At 41.7% G+C, this 18872-nt stretch overlaps 1 protein-coding gene across 9 annotated transcripts in view; it reads left to right on the top strand.

Moving 5' to 3' along the window:
• Window positions 1-18872, top strand: part of TRPS1 (transcriptional repressor GATA binding 1) — a 324860-nt gene that overhangs the window by 293067 nt on the left and 12921 nt on the right. For all 9 annotated transcript variants that reach the window (XM_053248423.1, XM_053248419.1, XM_053248418.1 and 6 more), the window contains one exon: window positions 13684-13806. In XM_053248423.1, coding sequence (XP_053104398.1) covers window positions 13684-13806 — 123 coding nt within the window. The remainder of the gene's footprint in view (window positions 1-13683; window positions 13807-18872) is intronic.

Raw genomic sequence — 18872 nt, 5'->3', positions numbered from 1 at the left:
TCAATGTGTGGTCATTGCATCTGATTAACGGTGTGCTTGTGGAAAGACATTGCACAGGAGAGTTCTGCTTAGTCTGGAGTTTGTGTTCCAGACTAGTGTTGCACTAGCATAAACATGCTTGCCTTTGCGCAACAGTTGCACAACCTCTGGCACACCTCATATTTTTAAAAGGGAACTTTGGCACTAGAGCGCAAGAGTGCAATTCTGCAAATCCGTTTTTTAGGGCAACCATGCACTCTTGTGCCATTTCAACTTTGCTCGTTATGCAAGCACTTCGTTAGGATGTTAACCATTGTATCTGTACTGCAGCGGGTCAGACCAATCCATTTTGGGGTTTCTTATCCCATACCTATGGAGGCAGCAGGTTCCCAAGGATTACAATTGTGTATGAAAATACAGGATTATCCTGTAAGTCACATACGTTTTCAAGCATTAATTACCATGTTACAGCAGTTCACATTGAAAATTGTCAGCCTGATTCTGAAAGTCAAGGCCCAATTAATTAAATTAATCCAAGTAAGTAGAATTTCAGTCAGTTAAGTGGAAACAATAATAGATTAGATTATGAAAGGGACCAGCCAAAAAACAAAAAAATAAAATATGGTATGAAGAGTAAAATAAAATTCACTGAAAGTAGCACTTGTTTCTTGGCCTTGGTGAAGTAGTATTTCTTTTTAATTATTCAGATTGTCCCAAAAGCTTTTCGTTACATACCAGCAAATCAATCTCACTGATCCCAGTGAAGCATACTTGCCTCAATTGAAATATCCTCCTTACTTTTCTTGTAAAAGCCAGATGAATTTGCAGTGCTAGATAATTAAAACAAATCTTGAATAAACTGTTTCATGGAGATAGGAGTTTGATGGTTGGGTATATAAAAATTGCAACCAGATGTTGTGCAGAAGCCACGGCAATATAAAGATCATGAGTCCTTTTTTTTAAAGTCCAAAGTAAAAATATTCTAATTGAAGTTGTCAGCAGGAGTGAGACTAATGTGCCTGTATTTGATTAAATAATAGTTTATTTAAAATTCAGTGTGGCCCAGAATTGGATGAGACTGAAATAGGAAAAACTCAAACATCTTTCCTCCCCCTCCCACCTTTTTGACCTAAATAAAGGAGAGAGAGAAACAGGCCTCATGAAATGTTAGCAATTTTGTGTAATATTGCCAATTCCTGTCATTATCAATTGAACATTTTCACCCCATCAGAGTTCTGCTTCAGTGCCTGGTACCCAGCAGTAATTTCCCTTTCGCTTGTTGACTGACTGAGTAAAACAATCAAAGAAACTAAACCATAATGTGGAAATGTTAGACTTGTATGAGACAGTCTGGAATGCTATATTGAAAGGGTTTATTTCCCCTGGCAAGAAGTCCATAATTTCGTAAAAACAAAGCATGTTTTTCAAACAGTAGAAGTTATCCTTATCTTTTATGTAAACTCTGGCTGATTTCCAGATAACAAGGTACTGGTGCTGCGAAGAAACACTGGGACAGTACCAATACTTCTGAAGAGTTCCAGAATAATACTGCACCAGTACTTGTATGGCAGAGGGCAAATTGTGATGCATTGGAAGCACACTGTCATCCAAATATATGTCCCTGAGGGCTGTGCAACCCCCCAGGGACCTATTTTTGGGTGGCACAGCACTTCCAGGTAAGGGGGAGGTTGTTGATTCCACCTCCATGCTGCATTAGTTGAGTTAGTGAAACTGAGTTAGTGGAACTCTTCAGAAACACCTGTGATTCTCCCATAGCACTGGTGCTTCATTAGCCTGGATGTCAGCCTCTTTATTTACTACATTTAATAAACAAAAACCACCCTACAAGGACATGCACATGTCCTGCCATTATCCTTACAACAACTCTGTAAGGTGGGTTCAAGTTTGACAGTGATTAGCTCAAGATCACACTGTACTATATTTCTTATAATGGGCCCTTTCTAGCAACCAGTGTGAAGGGCTACTGGGTACGTGGGGAGGAAGGCTGCTGAAACTAACCTCCCCTGCAGACTATCATTGGGTCCGTTCTGGGCACATGCAACACACGCCCAGAAGGACACTGGCTGCCCCCGACAGAGTGGAGGATCAAGGGCTGGGATGTGTTGTCCCAGCCCCCGGAAATACTATAATGCACCGCATGAGTGCACACAGTGCATTTTGGGGATCGAGCACTGGCCAGGAGCCCTGCAGTGTCTCAGCCTCCACTGCAAGCAGCCGGTGCTGACACACAAGCAGTTAGACAGCAGTTAAGGGCGCGAGCATGCCCTTAACCTCAGTTAACTGGCAGGCTTCTTTGGTGGGTTTGCCGCCAAGGCGCTGCTGGGATGGGGTTAGAACCCCAGTGGTTCTAACGCACAGCCTAACCTGGGCTGGGTGCCCTTAGCCTGGGTTAGGCTTCATGTGAGAATAGCCTCACTGAGAGTCACTACAGAGATATACAAAGAGACTTTGGGATTCGTTTATTTGTGACCTCTTGGAATACTGAGGGCATTTCTGCTTATGGCTCTTGATACACAACTCGTGCTTCAGTGGTGCAAAAACAACATTGTTTGCTTACTTGTTGAAATTGAAATTTCCAAATTAAAGCAACTTCATTGGTACAATCCACCAAAGCAGACATTTCTTTAAAAACTGGTGCAGAAGGCAGACTGTACTTTTTGCTTAGAGACTTAAAGACAGAAGGTCAAGCTCCTGTTATTTTTATTAGGCTTAGCCCATCCAGAACCTTCATACTTCCTGCTAGGGATGTGCATGGAACCACTTCGGAGGCCCTTAATGAGCCTCTGAACCGGTTCAAACGGCGGCTGGTTCTGCTGGATGATGGCAGTGGGTGCACTTATCCCTCCCTCCACTCTTCCTCTGCCGGCGCTCCTTTTTTTTCTAATGTCCATTGGGGCAGCAGTGTACCTCCCTGCCACCCTATTGCCCCCGTTTACCAGATACAACCGGAAGTATCAGACACGCCTGCGCAAGCCAGGTATGGGCGCACGCACATTGAGCACCTGCACCCACTGTGTGCATGTAGGCACATTGGATACTTCCAGTTGTATCAGGTAAACGGGAACAATGGGGCGGCATGGAGGTATGCTTTAGAAAAAAGGAGTGCTGGCAGGAGAAGAATGGAGGGAGGGGTAAGTGCACCCTCCCCCACTCTTAAAGCAGCACCCCCTCCCCACCATTGAACCACCCTGGTTCCGTGCACATCCCTACTTCCTGCCAGGTGCAAAGGTGAATGCTACATACCTATTACAGTGGGTGGAATGGTTATAGAAGGCCTTGAAGTCTGCGTGAGCAGACTAGGTTGCAGCCTTAGATAATCAGATTCTGACTGGTTCAGATTTGAGTCCCTGACAGCAGAATAGTCCATAGTCGACTACTCTCTTGTTTTCTCTATCTATCTTTCTTTCGTAGAACAGTGGGGATATCGCTTGCACAACCGTCACTAAGAAAGAGCGGTGCCATTGTTTCCATGTCCACAGCAATGCTGCCACCAATATCTTTCATCCCTGTTAGACTTGTGCATCATGTCAGCCAGTGGCTGATGTACTATGCAAGTGTATGTCAACCTAGTAGCATTGCGTTTGCACAAGTTGCACAAATGCACAATTGGAATTAATTCTAGTAGGCTTATTCTTGTGTAACATGAGTAAGGCTTAATTCTAGTAGGAGTTAATTCTAGTAGGCTTACTCTTGTGTTACTCTTGTGTGCCACTTGTACAAATTGTACAAATGCAACATTACTAGGCTGACATAGTCTTGTACAATATGTCAGCCACCATCCCAAAAGGACTATTTAAACTATGGAAAGGTGTTTGACCCTTGTTTCTGCAGTGGAAATAAAAGTCAGCTGATGCCTTTGTTGACTATGATAGACATTTATTTAGTACATTTTTATCTTACCTTTCTTCCCTGGTGGACCTCAAGTGGACATACATGGGGTTCCTAGGGGGCCGTCTGACCAGGCACTGGCCAGACTTTCTCAGCTTCAGCAAGCTCTCTCCAGCACAGGCCTTCAGACCAGGCCCTATACAGCCACGATGGAACTATATCATGGCTTCATTTTGCTGTGGCTACTAGCCAGAGGAGTAAGTCAGTTCTCACAGCTGGTTTCTTCTAAAAGAAGCAAAGGTCAATAATAAGAAGAGCTAACTTTTGAAGCACTCGGTAGTTACTGGTACCATAACTGCCAACAAACAATCTTTGTCGTTCTCTTGTCTGCTTTAATGAGATGTGATTGAGTTATTTAAACACTATATTATCTTATAGTCCTACTTTTGAAAAGGCTTCTAAAGGATTGCTGCATAATAAATTGTATGGCGGGGGAAGGAGTTAATTTCCAGGGTATACTTTTTGAAATGAGCTGGCTTATTCAGAATCTACCAGTGATTGTTATTTTGATTTCCTAAACTCTATATTCTATTTGTAACCTCACCAGAGATGTTTGCTTTAACATTGCATCCACACACAAAATCCTCTAGCCTACGACACATAACTATTTGTTTTTGCCACATTAGAGTAACACAAGGACCCTTGTGGATCTTTAAGACAGTTATAAGTATTGTCTGTTGTCCCACAGTTCACAAAGTGCCCAAAAAATCTCTCTCAATTGCAAACGAGTTCTGTAGCTTGTCTTCCTGAAAAGGTCAAATTCTGAGCACATTCTGGGAGTTTTTTACACCCGGCCTCTCCTCCGGAATGGAGGTGTGCATTCACATATCGGCCAAATTTACCCCAAAGTCCCTGCAAGCTATCAGGGAGCATTTCACGCTCAATTCAGGTTTTTCATTGTGTGCATTAGAGTGTAGCACGATTTTTTTTAAAATCCACTTTTTGTGTCGTGTATTTTGGGGCAACTTCAAACTCACAGTAAAGCCTCGCAGAAAACCTGCAGTAAAGCCTGCTGTCTGGGAAAGCTCCAGGTGAAGTAAAACTGGAGATTTGCAAGAAAGTTTAAATATCTGTTGAAAAAGAAGAAGGGAACTTTAAGGAACTGGAAGATGACTCTGAGCTAAGATCCAAATGGAAATATCCCCCCCCCCCCACACACACACACAAAATCTCCTGGGGGAAAGAAGAAACCCTCAAAGCAAGTATCATTGCCAACCAATGTTCCTACATTCTTCTCACATAACAGTAGATGTTCAATAAGTGATATTTAATTTTCTGCGGAGTCCTGCTTCCAGGGCTCTTTGGTGCTGCTCTTCATGCCTAGAATGACCTGCCACTTTGCCCATCAAGCTCTCTCTCTAGCCCCCTCAAAATCATTCTCTTTTGGATCCTTGCTGAACCACTGTATAGAATGCTCATTCCTGAATGCCCTGTTGATTGACCCTTGCTCCTTTTAGATAGGCCTTTGAGTAGAAGGGTGGTTTAGATTCTGCTGTGATAGTCTGTCAAGTTTTAATGCTAGGCTGTTTATTGGTGTTAAATGTTCCATTGCTTTTATACTGTACACCACCCTGAGGCTGTTTGACAAATAAATAAAAGTGTTTACAAAGATTATCCCTCTTTTCCACCTCTGCCTATAAAGCTGCCCATGGAATAGAATCTTCTTAATATTTTCAGTCTTCCCTTTCCCTTGCCTCCCAATGGGAATCCTGTTGATACAATGCCCCTGTAGTGAACAGCCCCTCCTCTCCCCTAAAGAGTGAACCAGAAGTGAACCCTGTCCTGACTGACAGGCTGGTGACCTCCAGGGCTCAGCCAGTCAGCACACCCAGTGGGTGGGACCTAGAGGACCGTGAGGAGGAAGTGAAGGATTCCTATGTTAGAAGCAGCTAGGCTGGCGGTAAGAGAAGGATGGGCAGGAAGGCTTTTGGAGGAGCAACATTATTTTGCTTCCTCGTGGTCAAAAGCTAGCTTGGAGATCTCTCTCATGAAATGACCTCTGCAATTCTTGGAAAGGCATGGAGGGCAGGAAACGTGAATCCTCTACTATGGTTTTGGTGAGTTCAAGAGAGAAGGAAGCCAGGGCTTTTGGCTTCTGGAGGTTACTCTAGGGAACAATTGTTAGTCAGATTTTGCATCAGAAACTTATATTTCTTTTGTGTGCATTGTATACCCTTGATATTGTTTTATGATGGTTTATCTGTAAACTTTCAAAGGTGCTTTTGTATTTTCTTACATCAATGTTCTTTGCAACTGGGTAACCACGATTTTTCAAGTGTAACCTATTGAGTATTTCTTTTACCTGTAACTAAACGCTGAGACAGCCTCAGACCACAGCAATCCATAGCATTTGAATAAAGCTTTTATTTTTATTTTTGTTCTTTGAATTTAAATTTTAGGCTTAAATTAAGACTGCTTATGCAACTCTCCCTCTCTGCATTTCTCCCCAGATTTGCAGATACCAAATCACTTGATCTAGTTTCCGGAGCAGCACTGATGCATTAGGGATCAACCGTTCTCCCATCTTTGATGTCCAGAATTTTTCAGATCATAGTGTGTTGTGCCCCATTCTCTGTGCACAATGAAAACATTGTGCACAGTTTTCCATTTGCATCATATTTTTATATAGGTTGTCAATGCACAACAGCGCTTATGTGTGTTATTCAGTGCAAAATGGAATCTGGATGTGACTGCAATTCTTTTTGCACTGTTATTTCACAAATGCACAAGTGTGCTGCTGTAATCTGCAAGGGAAAAAAGAGAAAAACTGAAATCTGCAACAAAGTAGGCATGCTCCAGTTCCAAATTAATATTACAAAATCTCCAAATTAAACCAGAAGACAGACAGACAGCAGAATGCTGGCAAGACAAACCTACAGTACAATAATGGAAGGGGGTCGATCAGCTCGTTATTATTTTAAATAAAGGAGTGGAAACTTTTAAATGGGAAGGGGTCAGATTATTGAGTCATTTAGGCTTATCAGCAATGTGTAAACCAAGTGATTTGATTTTAAATGTCCAAGCTATGAAAACCATTAAATATGATGTCCACATTTCAAGTGTTGTTGCACAATTTCATGGTATCATTATGATTCTTATCCATCAAGCAGTTTTGGAAGGAGTGCTCTGTAGAATATGCTCAGAGACTAAATACAATCTTTTTTGTTAATTCTCTCTAAACCGTCTCCTCTCTTTTATTAACGTTTCAGGGAGCTGTACTGTTAGATACATTTGATAGTTCTCTGGCAAATTAGCTGCTGTGGTTCCACATTTGGAAAAGAGGGGGATGGATTAGCCACAAACCGGAGCATTTTTTTCATGTTTGGCCTTCCTCCAAGTTATAAACAGCTGAACTGATTTAAATAAAGTTTTGATTTTTAAAAGAAATTCTCACATCTGTGCTGACCAATTTTGTGTGCCAAATTTCAGCCTAATGCGATTTGAGACAACTGATATATTAAACACCCCAACCTAGGAACTCAAATGGAAATACTGACAGACCCTTAACTGTAGTGGTCCCTTCAGGCAGTGTTATTATAATGTACTGGCTATAAGGATTCACATAATTAAAGATTGACTTAGCAGAAACATAGTTTCAGTTATAGACCCTTTGGGCTTATTTTCCCAAGCACGTACAGGAAATTTACATGGATAACTCCAATTAATAACAAGTGGCATTGATGGGAATCCAGGTCCTTCATCTGTATTCAATGACTCCTTGAATCAAGCATTTGCAGGGGTGCTGCTAGGAGAATCTGTTAGTACTAGGATAAAACATGATTGCATACAACCAAAGACAAACTTCCCATGTATTAGAATGTGGACCTTTTAAGTGCAGTTGTGGTCTGCTGAAGGCTACTAGGAAAAATGGTCTTGTGCTGAGGTTCCTCGAAGCCAGGGCTGATAAAAATCAATGATCTTTTAAAAAAAATCACAATTTTTTTTAAATTTATTTTTTTAAAAAAATCATAAAAGAACCTAGTCGAAGATACCATCATGAACATTAATCATAACTATATTATATGAACATGTTAGCAGCAGTATATGTGGATGAGAGATAACAGATCCCATTCCCATTTAGGAATATTTCAGTGATGTTCCTGTACCTGTGGGTAAGACAGGAATGTGGGTGAAATGCAAACAATGCAACAAAATGCAAGGCCTGGTTGCCCAAATAAAACAGCAATATGAGAGGTGTGTACCTTTTAAAAATGAAACCTACATCTATCTCTAAATATATATATTAATATTAAGGTTATATTAGACAAAAAGAACATATATTAGACAAGAAAACAATGATTAAATAGAGTTTTCCTGACTAGTAATTTAAATTGTGATTTAAATTAGGGTTTCTTAACCTTGGGCCCCCAGATGTTGTTGGACTACAACTCTCATCACCCAGACATGTCCTTTGTGGCTGAGGATGATGGGAGTTGTAGTCCAACAACATCTGGGGGCCCTAGGTTAAGTAACTTTGATTTAAATCATTAAAATGGAGTCCTCCTGTGAAGTGATTTAAATCAGATCAGCCCTGCTAGGAGCTTGTAAATGGTTTTTTTTGTCATGTTAATACCATGCTTAACAGCTGTAGAAATCAACCTAGAATGTATGCAAGTTTTTGGAGAAAGAGTGTGCTTGGAACTATGATTAGGAAGAGGATGACCTACTTCCGTGTTCTTTGTTGTAAGGCCTGGGGGGCAGTGGCAAGCCCCATCAACCCTAACTAATTATTTATTGGGTCTGTGTGAATACTATGGCACCATGAGGAGGCCACCTTTCCCACTGTGTAGTGCTGTTGTTTTGCCAGGGGAGGGGGTTCCTATAAGGGAAACTGGGCCCTCCTGGGCCCTGCACCATCATGGGACGTGTGCACAGAGTGCTAGGATTTATAGCCCTTCCCAGTGCTTTCCTCCTAGAGCAGGGATGCTCAATGTCAGCCCTCCCACAGATGTTGGCCTACAACTCCCACAATCCCTGGCTATTTGCCACTCTGGCTAGGGATTATGGGAGTTGTAGTCCAAAAACAACTGGGGGGGCAAAGTTGAGCAGGCCTCTCCTAAGGCTTTTAAGAGGGAGCTCTGTCTCTCTTAAAGGGTCCTCAGTGGAGTACTCTGCCCAGGTCAGCACAGTGGGAACTGGCTCTCACACCAAAGGCTTTTATTGCCAAAACCTGAAAAATAGTTAAAGATCTACTTCCTTCCAAGGAGAAATAACAGGCACTAATGATGGGTGAATTCAGGGCTGGACTTACTGTAAAGCAGGTGGTAGAGTGTAGGCAGCATGGTAGGACCGCACCCTCCATGGATGGCCTGCCGAGAAAAGTCAAGATAACTATTGTTGTGTTAAATGGCTTAATAAATTAGATTTGATGTGTATGTCTGTGTATGTGTGTACACACATACCATTTTATGCAACACAGCCATTTAATACAGGAAGCAATAGCAGACAAGAACTTTCTTCTTGTTCAATGTGTAGATTCCAAAAACTAATAAATAGCTTCCACGTACGCTTGTGTGTTAGAGACTTTGTGTCCTTTGCCTATTCATAACTTGGTTAATTTAATCAGTTCCGCAACAGTCTATCCTCTATGTAAGAATTGGATGAGTGTTTTTCCATTTGGATGTTATTTTCATTCTTGTCACAGACGAGAGTTTCACAATAATTTCCACATCTGATTTTTTTCACATAATCTTTCAGATAATCAAGTACTATTACTTCCAGTAATAGGCATAATTTTGATACCGTCATGACTTGGATACAGGTTACAACAGATGTGAGCTCTGTGTTGCTTTTCAGGAGGGGTTGTAGCCCCAAGATACAAAAGAAAATACAGAACGAAGGCACATAATCTTATTGATTGGCAGCAAATAACATGAACTCAATATGTCAACATGTCAGCGATCCTTACCAAAATGCTTCATCCTGTACCTGCCCATCCAATCCAGTCAGTATGGCATCAAAATACACAAGCCACCCAATGGCGCAGCAGGGAAATGACTTGATTAGCAAGCCAGAGGTTGCCGGTTCGAATTGTATTAATTTATTAATTTATTTTATTAAATTTATATACCACCTTTCATTCAAACAATCCCAAGGCGGTTTACAGCAAAAATTAAAAACAAGATTGTAAAAACGACACAATTAAAATATTAAGCTAAAAATATAAAACAAATCTGATTAAAAATTAAAACAAAAGCATAAAAGCAATACAGAGTACATAGAGCAGCAGCAGAGAAAATCAAATAAAAGCCTGGACAAAAAGCCAAGATTTTACACTCTTTCTAAAAGCTGTGATGGAGACTGAGGAGTGAATAGTCACCAGGAGAGCATTCCAGAGTCTGGGGGCAGCAACAGAGAAGGCCCTGTCCCACGTGCATGACAACCGAGCCTCCCTCATTGTTGGCACCCGGAGCAGAGCCCCCTCAGATGACCTCGTCAAGCTGGCAGCAACCCTTGGGAGCAGGCGGACCCTCAGCTATCCCGGGCCCAAACCGTTAAGGGCTTTAAAGGTCAAAAACAGCACCTTAAATTGGACCCGGAAACAAACTGGTAACCAGTTCAGCTCTTTCAAAATGGGTGTGATGTGCTCCCACCAGGTAGCTCCAGATAAAACCCTAGCTGCCGCATTTTGCACTAGCTGCAGTTTCCGGATATTCTTCAAGGGCAGCCCCACATAGAGCATGTTACAGTAATCCAGCCGTGACATGGGTAACGGCATGGGTTACCCATGTCACGGCTAAGGCATGGGTAACTGTGGCCAGATCTGCCTTCTTAAGAAAGGGACAGTTGGTATGTTTCCCAGACTATGGGAAACACCTATATCAGGCAGCAGCGATATAGGAAGATGCTGAAAGGCACAATCTCACACTGCGTGGGAGGTGGCAATGGTAAACCCCTCCTGTATTCTACCAAAAACAACCAGAGGGCTCTGTGGACACCAGGAGTTGCCACCGCCTCGGTGGCACACTTTACCTTTACATGCACACAATGATATATCAGATATATTTGATTAAATACCTAGTAAGCCTGATATTTTTCCTTTACATTTTGGCTACATAGATAAACTCTATAAGCTTGTAGAGAAGTGTTCTACAGCCAAAAAGGATATTCATTTTTTGCAAACTTCCTTCTCTGTTTACAATCTAGTCAGTTCTTCCCATTTGGGCCAAGCATAGCCACAGTGAACTGCATGGACTTTCTCATTCAGTGTATCTGGCAAAGGAGTGGTTTGGATAATACTTCCCCAGCCCATTCAGTTAAAAGGGGCAAGCATCCCAGTGCACATCCCTCTGGACAACTTCTGTGGACATCTTGACACTCTCCCCCAGGCATCCCTTTATTGCATGGTGGAGCTGTTTGTCTGAATGACAGTTTGTCATTTGTCTTCACCAAATATTAGTTTAAACTAGTATTTGGAGAGAAAGTAGAGAAGCTATTTGGACGAGCACCCCACACACGATAAAGGGATGTATGGGGAGGCATCAGGATGTTTGCGGAAGATGTTGTGATAGGCGCACACTCAGTGCATACCCATTTTAATGATGTGGGCTTGTAAATTATCTAGTAATTATGAGCTAGAGCAGTTCAGAGTGCTTTATTCAAATCACTTGTTCAAAATAATTGCATGGCCTTTTTATTTCTTTATTATTTATTTATTAGAGCTTTGCAAGTATGGAAAGGCTCATGCTAAGGCTAGGCTATACCCTGTTTAACATGCCACTTCAAGTAATCATTATCTCCACGAAAATCTGCAGTGTATCAGAGATGTGCTTCAATCAAATCCAAATGGTGGGCAAGCAAAATAGCGTCTATTAATTGAGTATGGTCAACGATGAAAATGAAATGTTTTTTGATCCCCAAGGAAAGTGTTTTGGCAATCAGTTGAGCTCTTGTGAGGATAAGCTACACTAGTTTAGAGTCAAAATCGTAGGGACTCCCAATCCAAAAATAAATACATGGGAGGTGCCAGCATGACCAATCAGAGTTAAGTAAGGCAACGTGTCGGAGTCAGTGAGGCAATGTGGTGTAATTATGATTCTGATTTAGTGGTGTTAGGTTGGTGGGGTGGGAGCAAGAGATTATCCTGTTGACATTCTTGATTTTATTACCTTCACTTAAAGTAACACAACCTGCTACGCTAATGAAATTGTGTTCTTGGTTTAAAAGGGCAATTGTTAGTCTGACTTTGTGCTCACTGAAAAACATTTCCCCAATCTTGTTAAATTATTGCACTCATTTTAGAGTGTTATGGCCATGTAGGTTACCAGCCCTCGTTTCTCTACATTTCATTCATTTTCCTTGTATTGATGATTAATGGAGGATGTCGAACGTTAGAGTGAGCAGGCATCAGCAAATGCAAGATCATAATTAGTTTAGCTGACGAGGGCCTCTGATAGCACTTGCATCTGGATGGAAAAATTACCCTATAGGGAACTGGCTGATCACCAGGTCTTTTTAGTGATACATTGTGAAACACCCGATGAATCAAATGCCCTTTCAATGCCAAGAAAGTGTTCCACACTCCAAGCCAAAATTATGTCTGCAAAAAGCTTTCCATTTGAAATGTATCAGAGTACAATTATAACCATTGTACTTTCTTGGCACCAATACTCCACTTCCCTATAGTATGGAGTAAAGTTAAATAAATTACTTAAATTTGATGAAACCTTGAAATTTTGATTTACAGGGTTAGTAATTTTTTAATTTAGAACAAAATCAATTTAATCTTCTACTGAAACTGTTCCCCCCACACACACTTGCGCAAGACAGGAGAACTCTTTATTAAAAGTTTGTAAAAAAAGGCAAGAAACCAATGTTGAAATGATTAACTTTTTTCGAAGGAGGAAAAATGCCAGAATAAGACAGCCATTTCATTGTTGCTAGCAGTTGTGCCCACAAATGCAGCCTGGTGTGTGTGTGTGTAGTTCTTAAAATAAAAAGTTTAATTGTATCATTACACCAAAAAGGAATGTAACAAGCCACTCTCTTCAACAATGCCCACTTCTAAGCAGGATGGTCTATTAGTAAAATTGTGGAATTCAGTCCATTGCCCTGTTAACATTCATTTTGCATTTGGAGTAGCTATGTCAGTGCCTTTCTGAGCTTGACTAAATAAAATCAATCAGTTGATGAGGTAGCATTGCCTAGTTGCAGATGAAGTTCAGAACTGGTCTCATTAGCAATGCCATATTTCTTACCAATGAAATGGAGCCATATTTTTGGCGGGCTGTGAGGGGGAAAAGGTGGTACATATGTGGATATTAGACATTAGGCTGTGATTCAGTGCTATGTGTATTGTTAATGAAGTATAAACTTGCTTTGCAGGAACTGTAATGAGACTGGAATTAATTACAAAGGTGGTTGGTTGGATTTGTAGATGTTTTGTTAACAGTCACACTTTTGAAATAAAGCAATTAAAAAAAAATTCTTCTCACCACTCTCATGTTCAGCAGGTACCATGTTGTGTCGAAACCGAATATTTATATTTGGAGTTTGGAATCCAGTCATGAAAAGGCACAAAACCTACAGTTCAAAAAGTTACAGCTATTACCGACGTGGGGGGGGGGGGAGGGCAGTGGTGTTTTGCACACCTCATCCATCACTGTAGGGTAAAATGTAATGAAAATCAGCGGTGCCTATTAAGTTCAATTGAACCTGACCTCATTAAGGGCAGTGTGGTTTTATACTATCAATTGTTGCTAGCCTAGAGACAGAACTCCTGTGTTGATTTGTCCTAACTCCGCAGATCATGTGACTAACCTTTGACCTTGGTCCCCCCCCCTTCCCCTGTTTCAGAGACGTAGAGGCTCGGGTGTTTTTTGTGCCAATTGCCTGACCACAAAGACCTCTCTCTGGCGAAAGAATGCAAATGGAGGATATGTATGCAACGCGTGTGGTCTCTACCAGAAGCTTCACTCGGTAGGAAGAACTTACTCATTTTATACAGGAAAAGGTTTTAGGCAGCTAGGCTGAAGTTGGGCAGCTGCGGTTAATTTCCTAACTGCAATATTCAGTGCAGCCACTCTGGGATCAGATGTGATTCATTATGGAAGATGCTGATACACCATGGAGAGGAGAATGTGTTAGAGATTATGAATGAGGCATTAATTATTTTGACACAAAATAAAGGATAAAATGGGGGCCATTTCCTTCTCCTGCTAAAGAAGTGTTATAATATATTGTAACAGTCCTTCTCAATAATCAAGGAAAGCCTCATTTAGATAATGAATAGAAAAAGAGTTTCCTGAAAAAAGAATAACGTAGGGAAATGATCTTTCAGGTAGGTAGGTTGGTAGATGGATAGATTTTTGCAAGTAGGTATGATTTAAAAGAGATGTATTTATCATTACTTGCCAAACACATATCACAGTTATACCTGATAAGCCACTTTGGTAGAGTTGGTAGTATTTCCAGCAGGAAAACAATCTCACTTTCTTCTCCAGTAAGTTGCCAAGCCTGTGGATTCAAATACACATACACGCATCTTTTGATTGCATCTGTTGATACTTAATACACGATGTGTAAGAGATTATGAATGAGACATTAATTATTTTGACACAAAATAAAGGATAAAATGGGGATAAAATTAAGATAAAGGATAAAATTAATACATGTTGGTTGCTGCTGAATGTGTGTACTATCTTCATGGAACAACACTGTCTGAAACACTGGCTGACATGAAAGTCGCGCTGTTAATTAACTTGTGAAGGCTCATTCACACATGCAAGTTAGAGTGGCCGCTTCTTACTCCAGATATTGAACATTGTCTATTTTCTCTCTAGCTGACATGATGGGGTAATTATGGCTCTGTCCTTCCCCTCCTTCACTGGTTGTGCAGTGCACCTAAAAATCTGCTTACCACTGCAGGTTAGGAAGGGAGGGAGGCAAAATAAAGGGTTTGAGAGAGGAATCTTGGCTTCCTTCCCCCCTTCTTTAATCAGAGAGGAGCAAGTGAAGCAAGAATAAGATTTATCACCTCTTACCATCTGTGGTAAAAAATTGTAACCCTCTCGCTTCATCCTGTGGTCAAAGAGCATGTATATGTGAATTAGTCCAAACATCATAAGACTGTCTTTAAATTAAGTGACTGACATACAGTCTAAGGATGCCCTGGTTTGGCAAGGATGCAGAGAGAGAGTGCAGAACTTCCCAAATAACTGCACTGAGGCAGCAAGGAAGCAGTGTTTTTTGGCTTCTCCCCTTCTCCAAGAAGCCCACCATGCCCTCATGGTGGGTTGCACAGCCCTCAGCCCCCAAATAACTAACAGAACTTCCTAAAGAACTGCACTGAGGCAGCAGGGAAGCAGCAATTTTTGGCACACACACACCCCCTTCTCCAAGAAGCCCACCATGCCCTCATGGTGGGTTGCATAGCCCTCAGGGACAAATTTTCAGGTGCCACAGAAGGCTTTCTGGTGAAGGCAGAGCATCAAAAGCGGCAGTTTCTTTGCTGCACCAGCACAGCTAGTTGGAAGGTTCTTTTCGGTTGCCATCTCACTGCATCCTTGCTCTTATGTCGTTATAGTGAAACAAAGCATACTCTTTAATGGATTCTCCACCACTGCTCTGAAAATTACTATCTCTTTGTGCTTCAGATTACTACCAAGGAGTATTTATTTTAGGGAGTTTTCCCCCTCCCCGGTCCTCATTGGTGTGCTTCTTGTTACCTCTCTCAGCATGTGGAAGATGCTGTTTTCAGTCAGTCCAAGCTGACTTCCAGCTGTGGTCACCTAAACCTGCTTTTGCAGCAGCATGATGAAAAACACCGGTCTTCATATGGGTTTGCCTGTGCGATCACTGTGCAGACAACCACCTCTGTGGATAAGAGCTGAGGCATGTCAGCAGCGATGAACTGAAAACCTGGGTGCTGAGAGAGCCACTGAGAATATGCCCACATTCCCTATTTTATCCCCTTGAAGGAGCAAGTCTGGCTGTAGCTTGATTTCACTGTCCTCATGAAGGATCTTATAAAAGCCCAAACTAACCATTAGGTGGGCAAACATAATTGGAACACAGAAAGCTGTCTTATACTGAATCAGACCATTGGTCCATCTGGTTCAGGAATGTCTACACTGACTAGCAGTGGCTTCTCCAGGCGTGCAAGCAGGAGTCTTTCCCAGCCCTTCTTGGAGATGCCAGGGATTGAAACTGGCTATTTGCAAGCAGGTGCTCTATGACTGAGCCATGGTCCCATCCCCTAAGGGGGAATATCTTACAGCAGACAGAACTCACAGTGGTCATCCATCCAAATGCAAACCAAGGCAAACCCTGCTTAGCAAAGGAGACCATACATGCTCGCCACCACAAGACCGGCTCTCCACCATCCCCAGCCTTTGTCTCCCTGGTAATAAAATGTGCTCTTGATATGATGTCATTGTGCTCAGAGTTTACCCAGCCCCACACGTAGCAACCAGTGAAGTAAAGCAGAGCAGAGCAACTCTGAACTTGATGACATCACACCATTCATTCATTTTTATTAGACATTACTGGAGAAGTGCAGGTAAGCAGGAGCCATGAGTCCTCATAATGTCTGGTTCAGGCTTAAATTCCAAGCCATCAGCGTCGATGGAATTTTTTGTTCCACTAATTAATTATGGAAGATGCTGCTACACCATAGAGAGGAGAAAGGGTTGGAAATTATGATCAAGGGGCATATTGTATGTGATCAATGAACATAGGCTGAAACCAGATTTCATTGACTTATATAAAAGTATTCTTTTCTTTCTTTCTTTACAATATGCTTTTAATTTTGTGTAATTTTATGCTTCGGCAGTTTTTAACCGACTGTTGATATGAAATGGTGAATTCATTATAACTACAAGAATAATTTTCTCTTTTGAGATTAAAAAACACTCTCGTAAAACATTGGAAGCAATCCTTATAAATGGATACTGGCAACATTGCTAATTGGTAATAAGTTGTAAAACTTTTACTTCATTAGCACAGAGCTAAGATAACACAATTTTCGATCTGCAATATTGGAGCACGGTAGTGAGCTGCCATTCTGTGTACACTGGCGTTAATGAGTTTAATTTAACTCTGCCCAATCAAAGGCCAAAGATAAAATTAAACCTTTGCCCTGCTAGGCTGTGACAACTGAAAGACGCTGAAGCAAACATACTTGTTCCAAATGTTTCCATGTTCCTTTTTATTGCTTTCCCAAAAGGTACATAAACACAGGGATGTTCTGACTTCCCAATGCCAAGGTTTGATATGATTGCCACAGTGTACATTGCTGCAGATATGCATGGAGCTCACTTTTAGAAACAGGGTGCAAATTCATTAATATTCAGTGTGCATAGACATTTGCACAATGATATTTTCATCTTTTAATAGCTTCAGCTGTGATTTCTTTTTGACTAGAAAAAAGTTCATCAATATGACAGGTGTGCACAGAGGGAACATTGGAAGTTGCCATATACCGAGTCAGACCATTGGTCCATCTAGCTCAGTATTGTCTGTGCAGACTGGCAGCGGTTTCTCCAAAGTTACAGGCAGGAGTCACTCAGCCCTATCTTAGAAATGCCAGGGAAGGAACTTGGAACCTTCTGCTTGCAAGCATGCAGATGCTCTTCCCAGAGAGGCCCCATCCCCTAAGGGGAATATCTTACAGTGCTCACATGTGGTCTCCCATTCAAGTACAAACCACGGTCCCTGCTTAGGCCCTGCTTAGCAAAGAGGACAAGTCATGCTTGCTTCCACAAGACCAGCTCTTCCCCCATAAGGGGGATGAAACTGACTATGTGACTTTCAGAGCATGGATGCACTGCTTTGACATGTTGCTCTTTCTTTCTTTCTTTCTTTCTTTCTTTCTTTCTTTCTTTCTTTCTTTCTTTCTCTATCTATCTATCTATCTATCTATCTATATCCCGCTCTTCCTCCAAGGAGCCCAGAGCGGTGTACTACATACTTGAGTTTCTCCTCACAACAACCCTGTGAAGTAGGTTAGGCTGAGAGAGAAGTGACTGGCCCAGAGTCACGCAGCTAGTATCATGGCTGAATGGGGATTTGAACTCTGGACCATCTGCTCACTGGGTGGGTGGATCCTGTCCCTCCCCTGCAGTATTTTATTCAAGTTGAGTGCTTACTTCTCTTCCGCATCCCATATAAGTGAATGGCAGCCATTGTTGCTGGGGGTGATGGGAACTGTAGTTCAGCAACATCTGGAGGGCCGCAGTTTGGGGATGCCTGGATTAGAAGATCTCCAAGGTCCCTTCCAACCCTAAAATGCTATGATTTCTTTATTCAGCACAATTATGTTTTTAAGAGTCTAATACTTAATTTCATAAGTGTATGACCTTCACACTCGTTGAGATCTGAGTGTTTTGTTCAGAGATATGCATATTCCGGTGGAAGTGAAAAACAGTTGAGTGAGAATTCATAAAAAGTTAATGCAGCAATATACAAAGATTAAGATCACTGAAAGATTCAACAAACACCTCCACAGTGGATTTATTCCTCCCTAAAAAATCATACTGATTTTTTTTTTTGGGGGGGGGGTTGTTTTAATGGCTTCGGCTTCAATTTTACTTTGATACTTTTGTGCTCTCATATCACAGCAGTAAGCTATACCCATAACATAGGCATAGATTCCTTCTTCTGTATTCATATGCTTTATTTTGACACAAAATAAGAAAAACCATGTTAGGAAGCTTTACATACTGCAAATCCAGCAAAACGTCCTCAAATATTGATTTGTGCATTCTGTCACTGGCATCCAGAGCAGCCTAACGCAAATGCCTCTGGCATCCCTGTGCTCCTACATGCTCTTCCTGATGTGCAGGCCGGTACTGTGCCCTTGCTCAGGAGCTCAAATGCTTCCCAGAGCTCACCAGCACTTCAAGAAGGCATTTGCGCTCTTGTGTCGGAGCACAGTCCTCCCCAAACAGTGTGTGAATGCTTGTAACATTTCCCCCCGCCCCCCATGGTGAGCAGTAAAAAGGTTTTTTTAATGGGTGAGCAGTACAGGAGCAATATCCCCCATC

The sequence above is a fragment of the Hemicordylus capensis genome, chromosome 4 (assembly GCF_027244095.1).
Source record: "Hemicordylus capensis ecotype Gifberg chromosome 4, rHemCap1.1.pri, whole genome shotgun sequence".
Taxonomy (NCBI): domain Eukaryota; kingdom Metazoa; phylum Chordata; class Lepidosauria; order Squamata; family Cordylidae; genus Hemicordylus; species Hemicordylus capensis.
The sequence above is the reverse complement of the archived record's forward strand: the minus strand, read 5'-3'. Positions and strand labels throughout refer to the sequence as shown.